General features: G+C 45.2%; 1 protein-coding gene across 1 annotated transcript; it reads left to right on the top strand.

The window, feature by feature from the left end:
• The first annotated feature begins 408 nt into the window (after positions 1 to 408).
• On the top strand, positions 409 to 23,121 carry LOC115102391 (microtubule cross-linking factor 2-like). Its single transcript, XM_029622302.2, has 9 exons — positions 409 to 1,380; positions 2,075 to 2,299; positions 15,872 to 16,030; positions 17,897 to 17,962; positions 18,065 to 19,261; positions 19,378 to 19,518; positions 19,945 to 20,031; positions 21,064 to 22,353; positions 22,582 to 23,121. Exons 1-9 carry the CDS (start codon positions 619 to 621, stop codon positions 22,750 to 22,752), a joined length of 4,098 nt encoding a protein of 1,365 aa, XP_029478162.1. The 5' UTR covers positions 409 to 618; the 3' UTR covers positions 22,753 to 23,121.
• The last annotated feature ends 1,246 nt before the right edge of the window (positions 23,122 to 24,367 follow it).

Here is a 24,367-nt window from a genome sequence, read left to right as displayed (position 1 = left end):
TATAATCGCTATAATAAATCACGTTATATGATAGCCTGACAGGTGTGCGTTCAAGTGTCAGTGTTGCAAATGTTTTAATTTCTATTCTGGCCACGTGAGGGCGTCATTGATTTAATAAAAAACAACATGCGCGCAGACAGGGCTGAATTGAATAGGCCTCTGCATTGAGTTGGCCTACACACGTTGGATTGGCTTTTTCATTTTCTCATACATCTGTCCATAAATAATAGACTGTTTCCATGGCAAAATGTAGCCCATCACAGCAACTGAATAAATTGGGATTCCAATGGCAATGCCATTGACGCACCCCATAATTTGCCACAGTGCACGAGTAAAAAATGGGCGGGGTGTGTTTAAATATATGGCCCGGTTTAAATCAAGCACCACCACTTGATCGACTGTCCGAAAGAAGGAGAGATCCACAGCGTACTTCACAACGTTCATGCGCGCTCTGTGCGTAACGTCTGGATTTTGGCTTCCACAGAAAATAGTTGTGGCAATTCTGTTATAACTCATTATGTTTATTTTGTTGGACTCAACAAAACATGATAGACTTTATAGATTAATTTAGGGAAATTCTTCGTTTTATGCACTCCTTTCAACAAAAAAGGACAAGAAATGAACAGCAGGGATGGTGACAGTCCCGTGCCAAAACAGGCGCACCGGGGACAAAGACAGCCCAAGGCGAAAAACGTTTTCAACATGAAGAAGAACCGAACCCCATCGAGTGTGCAAACCAAAGATGCCCCAGGCTCATCCAGGTCAACCGGGACTATACGGCGCATCGTGGGCAAAGGGAATGAAATTAAATCGGAGAAAGGGACGTGTACAGGAAATGGCGTGCCATGCGTTACCGAGTGCCAAAATAATCAAATCACACTTAGGAAACTATCTGATGCCAGAAATAATTCGGGGGATTTGAGCAAGGACTCAGATTGCGTCTCGGGGAAGCTATCATCATCGGACAGCAGTTCTGAAATGTCTGACTGCACGGAGGGATTTCGGACTGCATCAGAGGAAAACCAACTTTCTGCGGACACTCTGTCTCCAAGCAGCGAGACTGGATCAAGTGTTCGAGACGGAGATGCAAATAGTGACAGGTTGAGTGGGAATGCTCTAAACAGTGTTTCCGATATGAGTACTGGAGGCAACCCATTCACACGGATAGGCATATCACATGACAATTCCATCATGCATTCTGGTAGGGGTGGAAACCATCCTTGGACATCTCCTGGATGTGGAGGGTCTCTTCTTCCTTCGCTGAATGTCAGTGTAGCATCCCTGTCTTATTCAGAACTGACCGGGGAGCTCGTGGACGAGACGCACGAGGATCTTGTCAGAGAAAACGACGACTTGAGATCAGAAAATGAGTATTTGAAAGTAAGACGATTCACTTAATTGTCACCCGTAAAAACGAGCCCTTTTATTATTTAACACATTTCCTCAAGTCTTGATCCCCCTTATCATAAAGAAAATAAGTTGAATATCGACTGATTTGAATAGAGTTTAATACTGAAGTGGACTATTGAAACAACAACGCAGGCACGCTCGTGACATTAGTTGTTGTCAGGGTAAGAGGGCCAGACTTTCCTTAGCAGAGCCGATTAAATACTTTATGTAATTGGCCGTGTCAACCATAATTACTTACACGTGACTGCAGGAGCAGCACGCTCACACAAGGAGCATCAAAAGTCAATATCCACAGTGGGTGTGTATCCCAACCTGGGTTGTTCAAGGTTGGGGTAAAGCAAAACAAAAAGTATAACCCTGCAAATTGATCTGGTACTGGTACTCTCGGAATCTTGCTTTTCAAAACTGCATCGTTTGAAAGGGCATTCGTCTACACTCGTATTTGCTGCATGTGACAAATACAATTAGATTTGATACACACACACAAACATTAGGCGCTTGACTAAGAAAAAAACGAATTCAACAGTTCCACCTTTAGAACTGACACTTGGTTGTGCATAACTCGCCTAATAAAGTAGCCTGATGATGATGATGATGGTGATACTGTTGTTGATGATGATGCTGCTGATGCTGATTGAGATTATGTTTTTGGTGTCATGTCCAGGATGAGATGGAGGAGCTGCGCTGTGAGATGCTGGAGATGCGGGATCTGTTCCTGGAGGATGAGGTGTATCAGCTGCAGGAGCTGCGGCTGCAGCTGGAGCAGGCCAATAAGATGTGTCGCATCCTGCAGTACCGCCTCCGAAAGGCCGAGCGACGCAGCCTCAGGGTGGCCCAGACAGGCCAAGTGGACGGGGAACTAGTCCGCTCCCTGGAACACGACGTCAAGGTGAAGTCTGTGTCTGTGTGTGTGTGTCTGTGTGTGAGTGGTGGCTTCAGTTCAGCTAAACCTAGGTTATGGCAAAGTGGGGTGTGTAGAAATACACCCAACAGTTGAAGATCATTTACTGGGTTTCTACACAATTTTGAAACACTAAAAAGCTATTTGGAGAACCGCAAAAATAAACAAAAATGTCCCACAGACATGATCACCGCAATATTAGGTTTATATTAGGTTTATATTAGGTTTATATTAGGTTTAAAGGTCTGTGGAATGGCGTGTACAATGTACTACTCAACCTCATCATACATAGGCAACATTGACTCCTTTAGCCTACGTGTGGAACAGAGCATACAATGCAACATGAAATAGATACATAATACACGCTATCAAGGCCGAATTCAAATACCGATATCAATGTGAAAGTAATCCGAGCTAAAAAAAATGAAGAAGCTGACTGCGGATGCAAACTATGCCAGATAAATCCTAAACACGCATTTAAATAACAGGTATACATCAAAGGAATGACTTAGTCCTACAATCGACAAGGATGAATAAAGACAAACTCAATCAAGGAATGAAGAAAAATGTGATACATCTTTTGGGCAGAGTTGAGTATCCTACAATGCTTATATGAAAATCATAACTGGCACGCAGATCTTTAGAAATTGTAGGATCAATTGTAAATTGTCACGCTGATGAAAAAGGTTGCAGACCCCTTGTCATATGCTAAATGAAGTCACCCTTGTGGAATCACGCATACAGTTTACTATGACAGCAGTGTCACTGTCTCTGGTACTTCCAACCAACATGTTGTAATCTGGGTGCTCATTCTATACAAATAAACAGCTCTACATCCACACTATAGCTAATGCTAAAATGTATTTTGGGGAAACGCTCTAAATAGCAAGTTGAAACCAAAATTACAAATGAAACCAAAATTACATTAGCCTACTGGGCGAATAAATGGAAATACAATTAGGTTTACAGTTATCACAACCTATATTTGAATAGCAATAAAACAGCTTTTGGTTTCGATTGGTCACCAAAAAGGAGGGCTCCCCACCTCCCAATTCCCAATTAAATGAACCCCTGGCTATCAGATTACAACAAGGTTTGCAAGGCCAAGCTACATTTTCTTTCTCCTGCTGCTACAGAAGGCTATATCAAACTGCTAATACAAGACTGTTAAAGGCACAGTGCACTGCTTTTGTGAAAAAGGTTTATTCATATATTTTTTGCCCGATTTTTCACTCCTTCTTTCTCGCAGCTATGTGTGAATGTGGAGTGCTGCAGCACCCCCAGCACTCCTTCTTTCTCGCAGCTATGTGTGCATGTGGAGTGCTGCAGAACCCCCAGCACTCCTTCTTTCTCGCAGCTATGTGTGCATGTGGAGTGCTGCAGCACCCCCAGCACTCCTTCTTTCTCGCAGCTATGTTTGCATGTGGAGTGCTGCAGAACCCCCAGCACTCCTTCTTTCTCGCAGCAGTTTGCTGTGGAGTGCTGCAGCACCCCCAGCACTCCTTCTTTCGTGGATGTGGAGTGCTGCAGCACCCCAGCACTCCTTCTTATGTTTGCATGTGGAGTGCAGCTCCTTCTTTCTCGCAGCTATGTTTGCATGTGGAGTGCTCACTCAAAGCAACTTTTGATTTTCAGGCATCTTTCTCCTATAAGGATTGTACCGTAATCCCTCCGTCTCTTGCTATGTTGCACAATGTTATCAGTGGTGTCGAGTGAGTCATTAGTATTCCAGTCAATGTAAAAACTCCCTTGAAAAGCCCCTTGAATGGCTGTACCAAATACCACTCTACTGTGTCATGAGTCCAAAACGTTTTAGAGCAACTGTACTGCTCACATCCTATGTCTTAGTTTTATAAGTGCACATTAAACTGTAATTACAGTATTTGACAATGTTATGGCTCGTAATTACAGTATTTAACAATGTTATGGCTCAGCCAAATCCTGTCAGATGGGCTTCAAAATATTTGGAGTAGGTATTTTAATGAATCCTTGTGTGTGCGGCAGCTTTTGTTTGTGTTTATTTGTTGTGGTGGAAGTTGTTAACTTGTGTGACAGAGACATTAAATCAAGCACATAACAAAATAGTGCGTTGTTTGGATGACCCAACTGTTGAGTTGCAGGTATTGGGTCACTTAGTTGGGTTGTTAAAAAAAACATATCAGAAGACTATAGGCGTGGCTTAGTAGGGACGTGGCTTTCAGATAGCTATTTTTGGGCACCTGTGATGAGATGAGGGCGCTGAGGAGAGCGCGTGTCTTGACGGTTCCTGCTCGACTTTCCTTTTTAAGTCTATTTTTGCATCAATTATTAGTTTGTTTGATCAGAATGTTCGTGCAATAGTTTTCTACGACTGAGAACACGTCTGGATCATGAATTGATCCAATGTAGAATACTACATTGGCTTCTTTGTTCCCCGCACAGCAAGCTTACCTGTTACTCCTGGCCGAGATGACCTAAGGCAATGCCGGCAACAAAGAAAAGGAAGGAAAGGGGGACTCCTAGCTAGGCTTAAAAGACGGCCTACACAGCCTCCTCTACCTAGTATCCTGCTGGCTAATGTCCAATCGCTAGAAAATAAATATTGTGAACTCCGAGTAAGGCTGCAATCGCAGCGGGACATCAGGGAATCCTGTGTCTTTGCTTTTAGTGAGATGTGGCTTACGGACAATACCCTCGACTCTGCTAATCAACCAGATGGCTTCTCCATATTCCGAATGGATCAAACGGCAGCTTCTGGTAATAGTCGGAGGGGAGGGGTACGTTAAGCAATTACTGGTGTACTGAAGTTGAACACATTGTGAGCTCCTGTTCAACCAACCTGGAGTTTCCTGATGCTAAAATGCCAACCACACTATATGCAGAGGGCATTCATGTGTGTTTTTATCACAGCTCTGTACATACCGCCACAAACAAACACCAAGGCGGCACTCAATGAACTTTACAAGGTCATTAGCCAGCAAGAATCCTCTCACCCGGAAGCAGTCTTAATTGTCACGGGTGACTTTTAACCAAGCCTGTCTAAAACAAATGTTCCCAAAATATCAATAACATGTATCCTGCCCCACAAGAGGATCCAGCGTGCTTGAACATACACAAACATCCGTGACGCATACAAAGCCATCCCCTGCCCCCACTTCAGCCAATCAGATCATGTCTCTCTGTTCCTACTCCACACCTACAAGCAGCAACACAAGAGGAAGCCACCAACACAGAGAAAAGTGAGGCGCTGTTGACGATGCTGATTGAGTGTCATGTCCAGGATGAGATGGAGGAGCTGCGCTGTGAGATGCTGGAGGATTGTTTTGAGAATACTGATTGGAATATGTTCAAAGATTCACCCACTCAGTACTCATCCATCAACATTGAGGAACACTGAGTGTACAAAACATTAAGAAAACCTTCCTAAAATTGAGTTGAAAACGCACAAAAGAGTGAATGCTCACAAAGCCTCCGGCCCAGATGATATCCCTGGTCACGTCCTCAGAGAGTGTGCTGACCAGCTGGTGGGCGTCTTCTCGGACATCTTCAACCTGTCCCAGGCTGTAGTCCCCATATGCTTTAAGGAGACCACCATTATCCCAGTGCCGAAGAAAAACAAAGTGACATGCCCAAATGACTAGCGTCCTGTAACGCTAACCTCAGTCATGATGAAGTGCTTCGAGAGGCTGGACATGGCCCACATCAAGACCAGCATGCCAGGCACACTGGATCCACTCCAATTTGTCTACCACTCCAACAGATTCACAGAAGATACAATTTCCATTGCTATTCACACGGCCGTAACACATCTGTTCATTGATTACAGTTCAGCATTCAACACCATTGTTTCCTCCAAGTTCAACACCAAGCTCAGAGCCCTGGGTCTCGACACCACCCTCTGCAACTGGATCCTGGACTTACTGAAGGGCAGACCATAGGCCGTGAGGATTGGCAACAACACCTCCTCCACACCGACTCTTAACACAGGGGCCCCCCAGGGGTGTGTCCTCAGTCCTCTACTCCCTGTTCACCCACGACTGTGTGACTTTGCACGACACCAACTCCATCATCCATTTTGCTGACGACACCACGATTGTAGGCGAGTCAGCCTATAGGGAGAACCTAAGTGAACTGGCATTGTGTCATGACAACAACCTCTCCCTCAATGTCAGCAAAACAAAGGACTGATTGTTGACTTCAAAAAGCAGAGGATGGACTGCAGTAGAGAGAGTCACAAGTTAAATTCCTCGGAATTGAGCACTTGTCATGGACCAACAACACCACCACTCTTGTCAAGAGAGCACAAACCTTCTTTTATGTCTATATTAGATTATGGGGATATTATCTAAATGCTTGCAGCAACGTCTATACTTAAACCACTAGATGCTGTTTTCCAGTGTGCGTATGTTAAGGTTGAACACTGACACTTTTTGTAGCTTAAACAAGGCTTACACAAGTGTATGAGTTCCTCACGAGCTTATGCATATCCAAATGTTGGGATAGTTACCACTTTGTTAGAATATGTAAATATACTGACCAAAAATATAAACACAACATGCAACAATTTCTAAGATTTTACTGAGTTACAGTTCATATAAGGAAATAAATCAATTGAAATACATTCATTAGGCCCTAATCTATCAATTTCACATGACTGTGAATACCGATATGAATCTGTTGGTCAAAGATACCTTAAAAAAATGGTATCTCTGTGCATTCAAATTGCCATCGTTAAAATGCAATTGTGTTTGTTGTCTGTATCTTATGCCTTCCAATACCATACCTCCACCGCCACCATGGGGAACTATGTTCACAACGTTGACATCAGCAAACCGCTCACCAACACGACTTCATACATGTGGTCTGCGGTTGTGATGCTGGTTGGACGTACTGCCAAATTCTCTAAAACAACGTTGGAGGGTGCTTATGGTACAGAAATTAACATTCAATTCTCTGGTAACAGCTCTGGTGGACATTCCTGAAGTCAACGCTCCCTCAAAACTTTAGACATCTGTGGCAAAACTGATCATTTTAGAGTGGCCTTTTATTGTCGTCCCAGCACAATGTGCACCTGTGTAATGATCATGCTGTTTAATAAGTTTCTTGATATGTCACACCTTTCAGGTGAATGTATTGTCCTGGCAAAGAAGAAATACTCACTAACAGGGATGTAAACAAATTTGTGCACAGAATTTGAGAGAAATAAGATTTTGTGCGTATGGAACATTTCTGGGATCTTTTATTTCAGTTAATGAAACATGGGACCAACACTTTACATGTTGCATTTATATTTTTGTTCAGTTCAATAATGTTATTCATTTTATATTCAAATATATAATGTGCAAAAATATTAAAGGAAATGTTTATTTGTAATTTACAAATTTAACCTGATGAACAGGAATGACATTTACTCTCATTGGTGGGATTACCTGAAAGCCACGCCCCTAATAGGCCACACCTTCTGAAAATAACCTATGGATTACATTAAGCAGCTGCTGGGTCAACCCAGCATGAAAGTGAATAAAACGCCAACTAATGGTTGAAATAGCCCATGTTTGGATAATCCAAACAACCCAACATCAAATCAAATCAAACTTTATTTGCCACATGCGCAAGAATACAACAAGTGTAGACTTTAGCGTGAAACACTTACTTAATTAACCAACAGCGCAGTTCAAGAAGAGGAAAATATTTACCAAGCAGACAAAAAAAGTAATAATAAAAGTAACACAATAAGAATAACAATAACGAGGCTATATACAGGGGGCACCAGTACCGAGTCAGTGTGAAGGTTATATAGAGGGGGCAACGGTACCGAGTCAGTGTGGAGGTTATATACAGGGGGCACAGGTACAGAGTCAGTGTGGAGGTTATATACAGGGGGCACCGGTACCAAGTCAGTGTGGAGGTTATATACAGGGGGCACAGGTACCGAGTCAGTGTGGAGGTTATATACAGGGGGCACCGGTACCAAGTCAGTGTGGAGGCTATATACAGGGGGCACCAGTACCGAGTCAGTGTGGAGTTTATATACAGGGGGCACAGGTACCGAGTCAGTGTGGAGTTTATATACAGGGGGCACAGGTACCGAGTCAGTGTGGAGTTTATATACAGGGGGCACAGGTACCGAGTCAGTGTGGAGGTTATATACAGGGGGCACCGGTACCGAGTCAGTGTGGAGGTTATTTACAGGGGGCACCAGTACAGAGTCAGTGTGGAGGTTATATACAGGGGGCACAGGTACCGAGTCAGTGTGGAGTTTATATACAGGGGGCACCAGTATCGAGTCAGTGTGGAGTTTATATACAGGGGGCACAGGTACCGAGTCAGTGTGGAGTTTATATACAGGGGGCACAGGTACCGAGTCAGTGTGGAGTTTATATACTGGGGGCACTGGTACCGAGTCAGTGTGGAGGTTATTTACAGGGGGCACCAGTACAGAGTCAGTGTGGAGGTTATATACAGGGGGCACCGGTACCGAGTCAGTGTGGAGGCTATATACAGGGGGCACCGGTACCGAGTCAGTGTGGAGGCTATATACAGGGGGCACCAGTACCGAGTCAGTGTGGAGGCTATATACAGGGGGCACCGGTACAGGCTAGTTGAGGTAATCTGTACATGTAGGTGGGGGCGAAGTGACTATGCATAGATAACCAACAAACAGCGAGTGTACCAAAGGGATCACCGGGGGGGGGGGGTCAATGTAAATTGTCCGGTGGCAATTTGATGAGTTGTTCAGCAGCCTTATTGCTTGGGGGTAGAAGCTGTTGAGGAGCCTTTTGGGCCTAGACTTGGCACAGTACCACTTGCCGTGCGGTAGCAGAGAAAACAGTCCATAACTTGGGTGACTGGAGTCTCTGACAATTTTATGGGCTCGTATAACATTCCTGGATGGCAGGATGCTTGGCCCCAGTGATGTACTGGGCCGTTCGCACTACCCTCTGTAGCGCCTTACGGTCAGGTGCTGAGCAGTTCTGTAGGCGCAACTTGCCCTCGATGGTGCAGGTCAGGTGCTGAGCAGTTGCCATACCAGGCGGTGATGCAACCGGCGTGGCAGACGTGTTGTTGCCTACTCTTCTTACCAACTGGGGGCGGCCCGTCAGGAAGTCCAGGATCCAGTTGCAGAGGGAGGTGTTTAGTCCCAGAGTCTTTAGCTTAGTGATGAGCTTTGTGGGAACTATGGTGTTAAACACTGAGCTGCAGTCAATGAACAGCATTCTCACATAGGTGAGAAAGGGCAGTGTGGAGTGCGACTGAGATTGCGTCATCTGTGGATCTGTTGGGGCGGTAGGTACATAGAATTATGGTCAGATTTGCCAAATGGAGGGCGGGGAGAGCTTTGTATGCATTTCTGTGTGTGGAGTAAAGGTGGTCTAGGATTTTTTCCCCCCCTGGTTGCATGCTGGTAAAAATGTGGTAAAATTGATTTAAGTTTGCCTGCATTAAAGTCCCCGGCCACTAGGAGCGCCGCTTCTGGGTGAGGATTTTCTTCTTTGCTTATGGTCTTATAGAGTTGGTTGAGAGCGGTCTTAGTGCCAGCTTCGTTTTGTGGTGGTAAATAGACTGCTACGAATAATACAGATGAGAACTCTCTTGGTAGGTAGTGTGATCTACAGCTTATCATAAGGTACTCGGGCGAGCATAAGGTACCTCAGGCGAGCAATACCTCGAGACTTCTTTAATATTAGACATCGCTCACCAGCTGTTATTGACAAAAAGACACACACCCCCACCCATGTCTTACCAGAGGTAGCGTCTCTGTTCTACCGGTGCATGAAAAATCCCGCTAGCTCTATATTGTCCATATCTCCATTCAGCCACGTCTCGTGGATGTTACAGTTTTTAATGTCCCGCTGGTAGGATAATCTTAATCATAGGTCATCAATTTTATTTTCCAATGAATGGAAGGGAGCGGGAGTTTACTCGCTCGCTTCGGATTTTCAGGCCCCTTTTCTGGCGTATTTTCTTCACGCAAAAGGCGTGGATCTCGGCCTGTTCCAGTGAAAGCAGGATATCCCCTACATGCGTGAATCTGTAGGGATATTCACGCAACCCAACTGGCTGGGTCAGAATAACCCAGTGTGTGTTCTGTCCAATATTTACCCAATGCTGGGTTACCAAATAACCCATGATCACTCTGAAGACGGTGGGTTGAGTGGGTACTGGGCAGATCACTGTGGAAAGTTTACTGGTATGTGGGCTGATTCCTCTGTTGGAGGTTGCAATGCTGAGTTTATTTGCACAGCTGTGTGTTGTAATAGAATACCAACCAGCCGCATGGCAGTGAATTTGATACCCTTGGCTTCCCCCTTCTTCACTCCTTACATTTTTCAAACACATGGATTTTCTCTTTCTGTGTGTTCCCACCAAGTTTAAAAAGTAGGTATTTTAACAAAAGTATAGTATCTGTGTTTAATACATTTTCTCATTGGGAGAATGAATATCTTCCACAATATAATCATTTAGGGGGAAATTCCAACCCGAGTTAAGTGCGTGCAAATGAAACGTAATTCCCTTTTTATGCACTTTTCTCTATATGAGTATTCTGACCTGGAACTTAAAGGGATACTTCAGGATTTAAGGCAATAAGGCCCTTTTATCCACTTCCCCAGAGTCAGATGAACTTGTGTATAACATTTTTATGTCTCGGTATGCAGTTTGAAGGAAGTTGCTATGTAGCCCTAAAGCAATTGCTAACTAGCGTTAACACAACGGACTGAAAGTCCTCCAGGCATTGCGCTAACACTAGTTAGCATTGTCTCACAAAACTACCTCTAACTTCCTTCATACTGGACACAGAGACATAAAAATAGCATCCACGAGTTCATCTGACTCCGGGGAAGTGGATAAAAGGGCCTTATTGCCAAAATCCTGAAGTATCCCTTTAAGCATGAGAATATCATGCTTTTCACCGGCTAATCGTTTGGGGTGGAGATCGAATAAATGAAGTTGTAGCTGAGGTGTGTCTACAGATACACCCTATTCTGACCTTTACTTAATTCCACTACCTTTACATGCGGCGGCAGCGTAGCCTAGTGGTTAGAGCATTGGACTAGTAACCGGAAGGTTGCGAGTTCAAACCCTCAAGCTGACAAGGTACAAATCTGTCGTTCTGCCCCTGAACAGGCAGTTAACCCACTGTTCCCAGGCCGTCATTGAAAATAAGAATGTGTTCTTAACTGACTTGCCTGGTTAAATAAAGGTAAAAAAAAAAATAAAACATGCGTTGAAACCATAAATAAGGTCTATCGAACCTACCGGTTCCAAGTGGAAATAGCATCTACTTTACTTTTTCCTGATCGAAATAAGATCATTCTCCATGCACTATAATGTCAAATCAACATAAACTAAAATGTTATTGGTCATATACACATATTAGCAGATGTTATTACGGGTGTAGCGAAATGCTTGTGTTCCTAGCTCCAACAGGGCAGTAATATCTAACAATACACACAAATTTAAAAGAATGAAGAAATATAGAAATATTAGAACAAGCAATGTCGGAGTACGGCGTATATATACACAGTACCAGTCAAAAGTCTGGACACCACTACTCATTCCAGGGTTTTTCTTTTCTTTTTACTATTTTCTACATTTTACAATAATAGTGAAGACATCAAATCCATGAAATAACACATATGGAATCATGTAGTAACCAAAAAAGTGTTAAACAAATCAAAAGATGTTTTATAATTGAGATTCTTTAAAGTAGCCACACTTTGCCTTGATGACAGCTTGGCACACTCTCGGTGTGAAAAACAACTCCTCATCAATCTACACACTATACACCATAATGACAGAGCGAAAACAGGTTTTTAGACATTTTTGCACATTTATAAAATAAAAAAACAGAAATACCTTATTTACATCACTATTCAGACCATTTGCTATGAGACTTGAAATTGAGCTCAGGTGTATCCTGTTACCATTGATCATCCTTGAGATGTTTCTAAAACTTGATTGGAGTCTAGCAGTGGTGAATTCAATTGATTGGACATGATTTGGAAAGGCACACATCTGTCTATATAAGGTCCCACAGTTGACAGAGCAAAAACCAAGACATGAGGTTGAAGGAATTGTTCGTAGAGCTCCAAGACAAGATTGTGTCGAGGCACAGATCTGGGGAAGGGTACCAAAAAATGTCTGCAACAATGAAGGTCCCCAAGAACACAGTAGCCTCAATTATTCTTAAATGGAAGAAGTTTGGAACCACCGAGCCTCTTCCTAGAGCTGGCTGCGCCCAACCAAACTGAGCAATTGGGGGAGAAGGGCCTTGGTCAGGGAGGTGACCAAGAACCCAATAGTCACTCTGACAGAACTCCAGAGTTTCTCTGTGGAGATGGGAGAACCTTCTAAAGGACAACCATCTCTGCAGCACTCCACCAATCAGGCCTTTATGGTAGAGTGGCCAGACGGAAGCCATACCTCAGTTAAAGGAACATTAAAGCCTGCTTGGAGTTTGCCTAAAGGCACCTAAAGGACTCCATGAGAAACAAGATTCTCTGGTCTGATGAAACCAATATTGAACTTTTTGGCCTGAATGCCAAGTGTCACATCTGGAAGAAACCTGTCACCATCCCTAAGGTGAAGCACGGTGGTGGCAGCATCATTCTGTGGGGATGTTTTTCAGCGGCAGGTACTGGGAGACTAGTCAGGATTGAGGGAAAGATTAACGGAGCACAGTACAGAGAGATCTTTATGAAAACCTGCTCCAGTGCGCTCAGGACCTCAGACTGGGGCGAAGGTTCACCTTCCAAAAGGACAACACTAAGCACACAGCCAAGACAATGCAGGATTGGTTTCAGGACAAGTCTCTGAATGTCCTTGAGTGGCCCAGCCAGAGTCTGGACTTGAACCTAATCGAACATCTCTGGAGAGACCTGAAAATAGCTGTGCAGCGACACTCCCCATCCAACCTGACAGAGCTCGAGAGGATCTGCAGAAAAGAATGCGAGATATAATGGGAGAAATACCAGTGTACCAAGCTTGTAGCGTCATACCCAAGAAGAAGACTTGAGGCTGTAATCACTGCCAAAGGTGCTTCAACAAGGTACTGAGTAATGGATCTGAATACATATGTAAATATGATATTTACATTTCTAAAAAAACAGTTTTTGCTTTGTCATTATGGGGTATTGTCTGTAGATTGAGGGAAAAAACAATTAAATAATTTTAGAACAAGGCTATAACGTAACATAATGTGGAAAATGTCAAGGGGTCTGAATACTTTCCGAATGTACTCTATATGTATGTGGACGCAACCTTCAAATTAGTGGATTCGGCTATTTCAGTCACACCTGTTGCTGACAGCTGTATACAATTGAGCACACAGCCATGCAATCTCCATAGACAAACATTGGCAGTAGAATGGCCTTACTGAAGAGCTCAGTGACTTTCAACGTGGCACCGTCATAGGATGCTACTTTTCCAACAAGTCAGTTTGTCAAATTAATGCCCTGCTAGAGCTTCCCCGGTCAACTGTAAGTGCGAAGTGGAAACAAATAAGAGCAACAACGGCTCAGCTGCTTAGTGATAGGCCACACATGCTTACAGAACGGGACCGCCAAGTGTTGAATTTCATAGCGCATAAAAATTGTCTGTCCTTGGTTGCAACACTCACTATCGAGTTCTAAACTGCCTCTGGAAGCAATGTGAGCACAATAACTGTTCGTTGGGAGCTTCATGAAATGGCTTTCCATGGCCGAGCAGCTGCACACAAGCCTAAGATCACCATGCGCAATGCCAAGCGTCAGCTGGAGTGGTGTGAAGCCTGCCGTCATTGGACCCTGGAGCAATGGAAATGTGTTCTCTGGAGTGATGAATCACGGTTCTCCATCTGACAGTCCGACTGGGGAATCTGCCCCAATGCATAGTGCAACGGTAAAGTTTGGTGGAGGAGAAATAATGGTCTGGGGCTGTTTATCGGGCTAGGCCCTTTAGTTCCAGTGAAGGGAAATCTTAACGCTACAGCATACAATGACATTCTATACAATTCTATGCTTCCAACTTTGTGGCAGCAGTTTGGGGAAGGTCCTTTCCTGTTTCAGCATGACAATGCCCCCGTTAACAAAGCGAGGTCCATACAGAAATTATTTGTCGAGATTGGTGTGGAAGAACTTGACTGGCCTGCATAGAGCCCTGACCTAAACCCCATCGAACACCTTTGGAAAGCAGACTGGGAACCAAGCCTAATCGCCCAACATCAGTGCTCAACCTCACTAATGTTTGTGGCAGAATGAAAGCAAGTCCCAGCAGGAATGTTCCAACATCTAGTGGAAAGCCTTCCCAGAAGAGTGGATTCTGTTATAGCAGCAAAGGGGGGGACCAACTCCATATTAATGCCCATGATTTTGGAATGAGATGTTCAATGAGACTTTTGGTCATGTAGTGTAGGTGTCCTTCCTTTCCAGGTGGGAGAGGGCAGTGTAGAGTGCAATAGAGAGTGTGTCATCTGTGGATCTGTTGGGACAGTGTGCGAATTGGAGTCCAGGGTGTCTGGGATGATGGTGTTGATGTGAGCCATTGCACATGACTTTCAAGGGACTATGTTGGTCTGCTTGAAACATGTAGGTATTACAGACTGGGTCAGGGAGAGGTTGAAAATGTCAGGGAAGACACTTTCAGCAGATGCTCTGATCACGCACCCTGGTAATCTGTCTGGCCTCGCGGCCTTGTGAATGTTAACCTGTTTAAAAGGTTTTACTCACATCCGCTACGGGAGTGCGAAATCACAGTCACCCGGAACAGCTGGTGCGCTCATGCATGGTTCAGTGCTGCTTGCCTTGAAGTAAGCAAGAAGGCATTTAGATCCTCTGGTAGGCTCGACATCGCTTGGCAGCTCGCGGACGGGTTTCCCTCTGTTATAGTTTTCAAGCCCTGCCACATCTGACGAGCGTCAGAGCCGGCATAGTAGGATTCTATATTAGTCCTGTATTTAATCTTTGTCTGTTTGATGGCTCGTCGGAGGTCGTAGGGAGATTTCTTATAAGCGTCCGGATTAGTGTCCCTCTCCTTGAAAGCAGCAGCTCTAGACTTTAATTTAGTGCAGATGTTGCCTGTAATCCATGGCTTCTGGTTGAGATGTACACACGGTCACTGTGGGGACGACATCGTCGATGCACTTATGACTGATGTGGTAAAATCCTCAATGTTATCGACTGAATCCATATTCCAGTCTGTGCTAGCAAAACAGTCCTGTAGTTTAGCATCTGCTTCATCAGACCACTTCTGTATTGAACGCATCACTGGTACTTCCTGTTTGAGTTTTTGATTGTAAGCAGGAATCAGGAGGATAGAGTTATTGTCAGATTTGCAAAAGGGGGGGGGGGCCTTTTAGGCGTTTCTGTGTGTGATCACAGGTTGCCCCTCCAGTGATGTTTCATTCACCTTATTACATCAATGACGACATCAATAACAGTGTTGTTGTTCTGAAGGCTAATATCTGAGAAAGGACCTTTTGTTTTCCAATAAAAAATCTACGAAATGAATGCACTACTACGACAATAACGACCGCTAATGAAGGCAGTTATAGTGAGGACAATTATTGTCAGTCATTGCTTTATCAGGTTTTTCTGTTTACAGGTAGCAAAGAGTGTATCCCTCCGCCTACACAATGAGTTGGAGTCAGTGCAGAAGAAGAACTCCCGGCTAGAGTGGGAGAATGAGGCACTACGGGAGATGCAGCAGGAGCTGGAGGTGGCGAAGCAAGTTCTGCAGGCCGAGATGGAGAAAGCCAGAGAGGTACAACTATTTTTATACACCCCCATCAACTACTACTATCTACCACACACTGTATTAGTTTAACCCACTGCCCTCAGGGGTATCCTTTTAAACATAACCCCACCATTAACCCACAGTGCTCTGGTCCAGAGTCCTATTTCTTTATATACTAGTATATACACTACAGCTGCCCCATCTCACCCAGATTGGTACTCCCCCATCATCCTGCTGTCACTCTGAAGTGAGGTGACACATGACCCTGACTGGATCCTAAGGCTTTGCCGGGATGAAGAATGAGGACATTGCTAGCAGCTGACTGCTGGGCGGTGGGTGTGGTAGAGGGGTGTGGCATGTAGGAGGCTGAACATGGGGGGCACAGCTGACATTCTTCTCACCAGGCAACCTGGTATCAGGGCATTTCATATTATTCTGTACATAAATCCGAGACACTCCATTTCGTATGATATGTTACGTTTGGTATGATTACATAAGACAGATGGTTACTTAACCCTTTTAGCTAACCCTCAACCTAACAACCCATTTAGCTAACCCTTCCCATTACCCTTTAACCTAACTCATGAATTTAACCCTAACCTTAAGCCTAGCTGACATTAGCGAGCTAGCTAAAGTTAGCCACCTAGCTAGAATTGGTAACATAATATGAATTATAATTTGTAACATATCATATGAAATGGGTGATGGACATCCACCAACGAATACATACCATACCAAATTTAACATATCATACTAAACGGAGTGTCCTGGATTTATGTACATAATGATACAAAATTCTCTGAGACCAGGTTGCACCAGGGACTAGAGCGAGAGAGAAAGATGGACCAAAATAGAGCAATAGTTCTCTCAAGACTCCCCTCTCCCTCTCCTCTGGTTATTTTAAGCATGGGTAAATCTGGGTCAGGAGGATGTATTACAGCATCAAAATGAGTGGTTTAGGTCCTGGTATGTTGGCATACTATCACTGAATGTCATCAACTGGTGGCCATGGAGGAGCCCAGGTCTTTTATTATAGTGCAGTGCAGTCCATCTACACGTGCTTTAGTTTAATCCAGGATTCAGTGCTTTGGCATCAGCTCAGCTGCTACTCCCTCTGATCCTGACTAGGAAATCTACTTAGATTACCTAATCTGGGCAGACAAGTACAAGGGAAGCTAGTCAACATGGAAGAACTGCTGTTACTGCAAGTTGTCTGTGTGGTTTGCTTCCTTGCTTATGGAACTGAATCCAGAAGGGTATTATTACTCACATAATATTTATATATAAAATAAAGAATCATACAGTACTACTGGCGATTATAGTTTTTTCACTATTCACTGCCTCTGGGTTCGTTCATTTACAGACCAACAGATAGGGTTAGGTTAATGTGCTTATTTATTCGTAATTCCCACTGCAACGCCTCAGTAAGATTATTATTTTTAGTTCTTTTAACCTCTTTGACCCCTGCCTGCCAACAGACAAAGCTGCAGACAGCGACTGACACGGTGACACCAGCCTACATTCATTTCATACTCAGCTCTGTAAACATACCAACTCATACATGAAGTGCTGCACTCTGATGGAACTTTCTAAGAGAGAGAAAAATAGTGAGTTTGTGTACATATGTACTTTGACTCTCTTGGTTTGTGTCTCTTGGACACTGCAGATGCTGTGAGAAAACACTGATTTCCTGTCAGAATGTCTATATGAAGGTCAAAGACAGACAGACAGGAAGGAGACGGGAGAGGAGAGCTGAAAGAAAGAGGGGTTCATTGTTGGATGACATTTGACAAATATATCTTCTCCTCCGTCATGTTTTCATGGGGTGGTAACGACGCTGTGAATAGTACTGTCGAATCTTCAACATTATTTGACATTTGTTCTACTCCACAGAGTTCTTTGAAGAGAAAAAATGTCAGATCACCAACCAACAAGACTGAGAAGAAGCTGTCGTCTCAGGTAAAAGTTTAATGTTATTATCATGTTATTAGCATCTTAAATAGCTTACGACTGCATATCACAAGTTAGGATTCTTTATGTCTGTGTGATTTGACTCCTCAGGATGACAGTGTTGATCTGAAGTGCCAGCTCCACTTCGCCAAGGAGGAATCATCTCTCATGTGCAAGAAGCTGGCCAAGATGGTGTCGGAGAGTGAGGGCATGCGTGAGGAACTGGCAAAGTTCCGCTCAGCCTACGGAGACGTAGACGCTGCTGCCCACTCCTCTGAGGGTGCCACTGCTAAGTCCCCGCACACCAGGGAGGCAGAGGTCAAGGTTCACCTGCGGCTGGTGGAGGAGGAAGCAACGCTCTTGAGCCGCCGTATCGTAGAGCTGGAGGTGGAGAACCGTGGCCTCCGGGCGGAGATGAGCGACATGAGGGATAGTGGAAGAGTAGGAGGAGAGGAGGAAGAGGAGTCATTGCAGGAAGGTGTCGGGGAACATGGGGATTTACCACCAGCCCATCTTAGGGATGCAGAGGAAGGTGAAAGTGGTTTGACAATGGAGTACATCCAGTTTGAGGAGGCGGCGAGGGAGAGACAGAGGAGATGCGTGATTAAGTGTTCTCAGGAGGAGGTGATTAAAATACAGCATAGAGACCAATCCCAGACAGAGAGGCTGGGTCCCCTCAAACAGTTTCCTCGAGAGGGGCCTGTAGGTGGGGAACGGGAGCCCCTGGACAACCAGCAGAGTGATACATGCAAAGGCAGTGTTGCCAATGCCTTGAATGTGAAAGATCATGAGGCCCTCCTTGCCTTGCGAGATCATGCCTGCCTTGTGACTTCAGCTATCCAACTTCTTGCCTCACCAACCCAAAATGGCCACAGCTCCCCTGCCTTATCTCCCCACCTCCCCCGGGCAAAGTCTTACCCTCAGGGTAAAGCCCAGCCTCTGGCTCTGGACCCACTCATGCAAGGCCACCTGTATGAGGCTCTGGAGCTTTTGAAGGCCATGCTGTTGGCCTTAATTGTGAGGGTGGAGAGCCTGGTGACACCAGGAGGACAGTTGAGGGTTGAAGGGGATCCCATCACCATCCCCTCCCTGGCTGATCAGGACACAAAGAACAACACAGAGGTCTTAGCCAAGCATGAAAATGGTGAAGGCCTGTGCACAGTAGTGCTGAAGGAGAAAGTGAAATGGGCAACACAGTCAGACCACCTGGACAGCTGCATGGACCCCATGATGCAGCTGACCTTAAAGATGCTCTGGGTCCTCCATCAGCACTGTCTAAGGAAGGGATCTGGCCAGGAGGGCAAGGAGGTATGAGAGGAGGGGAATGTAGGGGAACATGAATTGCAACATACTGTAACTGAAATGTTCATAAATCATTTTCTTTCTGCAAGTAATCATGAAAGTGTTACTGTTGGTTTTTGCAGAGCAGAGATCCTACGACCATGTCTATGCTTCACGGGCTGCTGCAGTATTTGGGTACAGAGCTGCAGGACTCAGAGGACAGTCTAGCAGGACAGGATTCCAAGGCCACATGGGCATCAGACTGGAACGGCTTAATCTCCAAGGTAAGCTAATGCTACTGTCACGCTGTGGGCTCAGCCTATGAAGTGACTGTCCAATTACATACATCGATATGACTGTGATATGGTACTTAAAGGGCAATTCCACCACTTTTCAATCTCATATCCTTCATCTCCAGCACCAGGGAAATATCTTTCTTTTCTTTCTCCCCACGTTTTGATGAACACTTTGTAACTTTAGATGTTTTACTACAAAACATAGAAACCCACCATTTTCACATATGTAGACACGGGTATTGTGCTGGAGATATTGAATATGAGGTTGAAAAGTGGCCCTTTAAGTACATTGTCCCGTAGAATGAGGGATACACCGCTGTTATGTTCGAAGGCAAGGAGGGGATCAGACAGATATCCTGATTCTGAGTAATCATCACAGACTGTAATACCTTCCCATTCCTTGTAATAACTCAGATGGAGTGCAACACTGGTAAGACTAGGGCACAGGGTTATTCAGTCCAGCCAAGTCACCCTATGGACACACAGAGTGAGATGACTGAGGTAAGGAAGTCTTTTGTTCATCTGTCCTGTGTTGTGTTTGGTAGCATGTGATGGGATGTGGTTCAGCAGTAAGCCCAGCTGATGGCTTCTATCTGGCAGGGCTTCTCCCTGGCCTGCCTGCAATCAGTACAGCCATCATAAGATCAATTGTGCCATAGTATTTAGGCTAAGCTCTTGTGGGGGCTACTGCCAAACGCAGCACTGCTGGACCGGCATGTGCATTGACGACATCACAAGACTCAGACAGAGACAGAGGGGGGAAATGTGTGAGCAAGAAAGTGAGAGCAAGGAAGGAAAAAGGAGAAAGAGGGTAAAATGGAGAAAGAGGGTGAAAGGGAGAAAGAGGGTGAAAGGGAGAAAGGGAGAAAGAGGGTGAAAGGGAGAAAGAGGGTGAAAGGGAGAACGAGGGTGAAAGGGAGAACGAGGGTGAGAGGGAGAAAGAGGGTGAAAGGGAGAAAGAGGGTGAAAGGGAGAAAGAGGTGAGAGGGAGAAAGAGGGTGAAAGGGAGAAAGAGGGTGAAAGGGAGAAAGAGGGTGGTAAGAAGCAGAGTGTGGGAGAGAAACTTGGAATGAAGTGTGGGTAGAAAAGAAAGCGCCTTGAACTCGTAACTCACTCTACTTCCTGAGCTTGTGGTTTGAGGATAGTTGTCCAAAGACAATAGTAGGCTACATTTCGATCGTAAAACCCTCACATTCTGTTTATCCTATGTACGTCTATAAATGTGCAAAATGCTAAACAGGGAAGTGGTTTCTCCCACCACATGTTGAATGATAACTTAAAACAGGTTTCTGGTCTCCATGATTACATTTTAATGTATAGAATATTATTTTCCTGGCAAACACAATAGCAATTTAAATCAAATAAAAACTATTGCAAATATTTTAGCTGTTGCCAGGAGAAAGACAGAAATACAAGTCAAGGCCCAGTGAGTCTGTGAATTAGGAAGAGCAGACATTTTTTTTACATGGCTGTTTTCCATGTGTTTCTCTGTTCTTTCCACCATAATCTGCAGAGACTCTTATTTCTTCTCAGACAGGAAATACGATCAGACCAGAAAGTTCTACATTTGGGTCCAATAAGAAGAACTGGTGCTATCTCAGCCATGAGGCAGCTCAGTTGGACAGAGGGGACCCGTTTAAGACCTGGGACCATCCCATCATGCCCCCGAGCTTCCGCAATCTGCACTTGGACCAGTTGTCCCTGGACAGGAGCCACACTGCCCCAGAGAAGACCGTCCTCCGCATTTACTACAGTCCCCTGTCTGCAAGGAGAGTCCATCTGGTTCATCTGAGGCACAGCTCCAACACTGATAGAAATGGTACTACCAGTGTAATCTCCACCAGACTTAGTACGTCCCAAAGCTCTCTCACTCCCCTATGTCTGAGGCTCTCCGCTAACTTGAGCGACGACATGAAGGAGATGACAGCTAGCTTACGACAGGCAGTTCACTCCAGTTCGCCAGAGAGGAGGAAAGGGAGGGTGATCATGAGTGGGGGGTGGACGGTGGATGTGGCCACCTCAGGGACTCAGACCCAGATGCACCCACAGATGGTGAGTGTGGGTATACAGACGGAGGGGCCCTACAGTATAGGTGCAGTGAGAGCCTCCCCTTCACGGCTTTCTGCCCGTGCTCAACAGATTTCTACTTCCCTGGAGAGGCTCCCAGGTAGGACAGAAAGGCCCAAATCTGGCTCCACCTCTCCAAAACTGTTTCGCAGACACTCTGCCTCTGCATCTTCCATCTCCCCCTCCTGCTCTTTCCCTTCTTCCACAACTGGTTTCACCACCACCATGTCCAACACCACAACCCCCAACTCCTCCACTGCCTCTTCTGCCACCCCAGGCAGCGAGCGTATTTTATGGGGCTTGTCCCATCGTGGTCCAGCTGGGTCGACATGGGCCCGTCCCACCAATCCCAGAGCCGGTCCAGGGCTTGTCCACCATAGTACAATAAACAGTGAGTTGAGCAGTGGTGGAAACACTAAACCCACCAGCAAACCTGCCGGGGCCAACCGGTATGGCCTAGTCACTGAGTTCCTACGCAAAATGAGTGGTCGGGCAGACAAGCCAGCCCCAGCATCAGCATCAGGCGGGGGTCAGAAGGGGAAATGCAGTCCAACTCATAAAACCCTAGAGCGAGGGCCCTCTCGTCCCCCTGCTGCACCAGTACACAGGAACGACAGTGTCACCAGGATTGTGAACCAGAGGTTCATGAAGCAGAGAGAGGAAGCGTGCCGGGGCCATATATGCCCCAGTCAGGCCCACAGTCAGAACCAGGCTGTCAGAAAAGAACCCAGCCTGGAGAGTAACGTGACACTGGAGGTAAGTACAGTAGGCCTGCCCAACACAGGATCCACACACCGAATACATACTGGACTTCACTCATATTCAATTTAGTGGCTAATGTATGTTATTCCACATGACATACTGGTTTGCTTGCTTGGTTTTGAGAAAGGAACAGGCATAAATTATCAAATATACCCAATAAATGAACATGCTATAACAGTCTTTCTTTCATTCTCTCCCTCCCTCCGTCTTTCCCTCTCTCAGGATAGGAACTATGAATGTAGCAGTTCCAAGTCCTTGTCCTTCTGCTTCGCCCGATCATCTCGCTCCTCCACCCAACGAAACGCCTTGACCCCGACCAAGCTACAGCGACATAGATACTCCTCTGCTGTAAACGGTGGTGGGTCAGGAGAGCCCAACTCCAACTGTGAATGAGGGGGTGGAGGCCGTAACACATTGACACCCCTGGACAGCTGATAAAGATTACGAGGGACATGGTGAATCCAAGGCCTGTGTTCTGGAATTCTGCATTCAGCAGTCAGGATGAAGGGACAGGATGGAAGTACTTTAGAACCCATTATGATAAGGGTTGCAGTTATTTCAGATACATACATGCCTATTATTTGTGCTCGAATTCTTTCAGTTCAGCCCATGGCACTTCATCCTTTTACAATATGCAACAACCTTTTTTGGATCCACCAAAGCAGTTAAAGTTGTCAGTAGTCATTGATTTTGTATTAGCTTATAGAACTAAATAATATTTTGTATGAATATTGTCAGAATGAATAAACTATATTATGTCATGCTGAACTGTAATTCATGTTGTCCATGCTTGTAGTGCACATACTGTACTGTCGTCCTGTGGCTGTCTGTTAACCCTCTGGGTCAGTTGAGCTCATCTGTCACATATTTATGACATATAAGAGCAAAGTTGACAGTTCACCTTGAGACCTACCTCAGCCACAGACACGTGGGTCTTAGAATAGGATAGGGTATATGGCCAGCTGTTCATTATGTGTAACATGCAGACAAATTAAGGGGAGACCACACTAAGCAGTCGATGAGATCAGATGTCCTGTCACTGTGCAGTCAGTGAAGCCTCACTGTACATCCCTCACTCTCTACCTCCCACTCTGACCCCCCCCCCCCCCCCCCCTCCTGATTTCAACAATGGTTTCCCCAGATCTGCTAACGGGCTGCTAATCCAATTGTATAGTGCAGTAAACAAGAGAGTCACTGAGGGCTCCCGAGTGGTGCAGCGGTGTAAGGCACTGCATCTCAGTGCTTGAAGCGTCACTACAGACACCCTGGTTCATTTCCAGGCTGTATCACAACCGGCCGTGATTGGGAGTCCCACAGGGCGGCGCACAATTGGCCCAGCGCCATCCGGGTTTGGCCTGGGTAGGTTACATAAAAGAACAAAATCATTTAAATGTTAAACAATCATAGAGAGACGATGCACCACCCTCTTGCAGTTACCCAAGGCCTTGCGGTGCCACTCCAAGGTGTGGCTGGCAGCTGGCTTTGTTCGGGGGCAGGGTCACTCAACCACACCATAGTGTCACATTTTTGCTTACCATGAACTTTTCCACTTTCTCAAATGCTCAAATTGCATTTTTATCTTCCATAAGTAGCGGAACTCATGACGGGCCAAACGAAAGAAGACAGCAAATCAACAACCATACATAAATTCTTCAATGGGCGAGCGCTCTATATATTTGTCCTGTTGTTTCTAACCTCACCCTCTTATTTCTCTTCCCTTTCACAAGAAAAAAGTTGACTCAGATACATTGCCTTTAGTAGACAAAAGTATATATTTTCAGATTTCAATAAGTCTCAGCTTCACGAAAGGAAATAATATTCTCCATGTGGAATGGAGTCTGTACAGTGGGTTTGATTCATATGACTGCAAGAGGGGGATCAGAATTTCTAGAGTGGTTTGAAGAATCTTCAGGATCCCAGCGGGGAAACTGCTTTGGGGATTCAATTCATATTTTACAATCGGTACGTTCTGCTGCTGACCTTTTGGGATTTCTTTAAGTACCACTGG

This window comes from Oncorhynchus nerka, linkage group LG20 (genome assembly GCF_034236695.1).
Source record: "Oncorhynchus nerka isolate Pitt River linkage group LG20, Oner_Uvic_2.0, whole genome shotgun sequence".
Taxonomy (NCBI): Eukaryota; Metazoa; Chordata; class Actinopteri; order Salmoniformes; family Salmonidae; genus Oncorhynchus; species Oncorhynchus nerka.
Note: the sequence above shows the minus strand (reverse complement) of the source record. Positions and strands in the feature narration are given on the sequence as shown.

Coding starts and splice junctions, on each gene's coding strand:
- LOC115102391 (XM_029622302.2), top strand. CDS start 619: ATGAACAGCAGGGATGGTGACAGTCCCGTGCCAAAACAGGCGCACCGG. Junction 2,300..15,871: donor CCCTGGAACACGACGTCAAG/GTGAAGTCTGTG, acceptor TTCTGTTTACAG/GTAGCAAAGAGTGTATCCCT. Junction 17,963..18,064: donor AGAAGAAGCTGTCGTCTCAG/GTAAAAGTTTAA, acceptor TTGACTCCTCAG/GATGACAGTGTTGATCTGAA.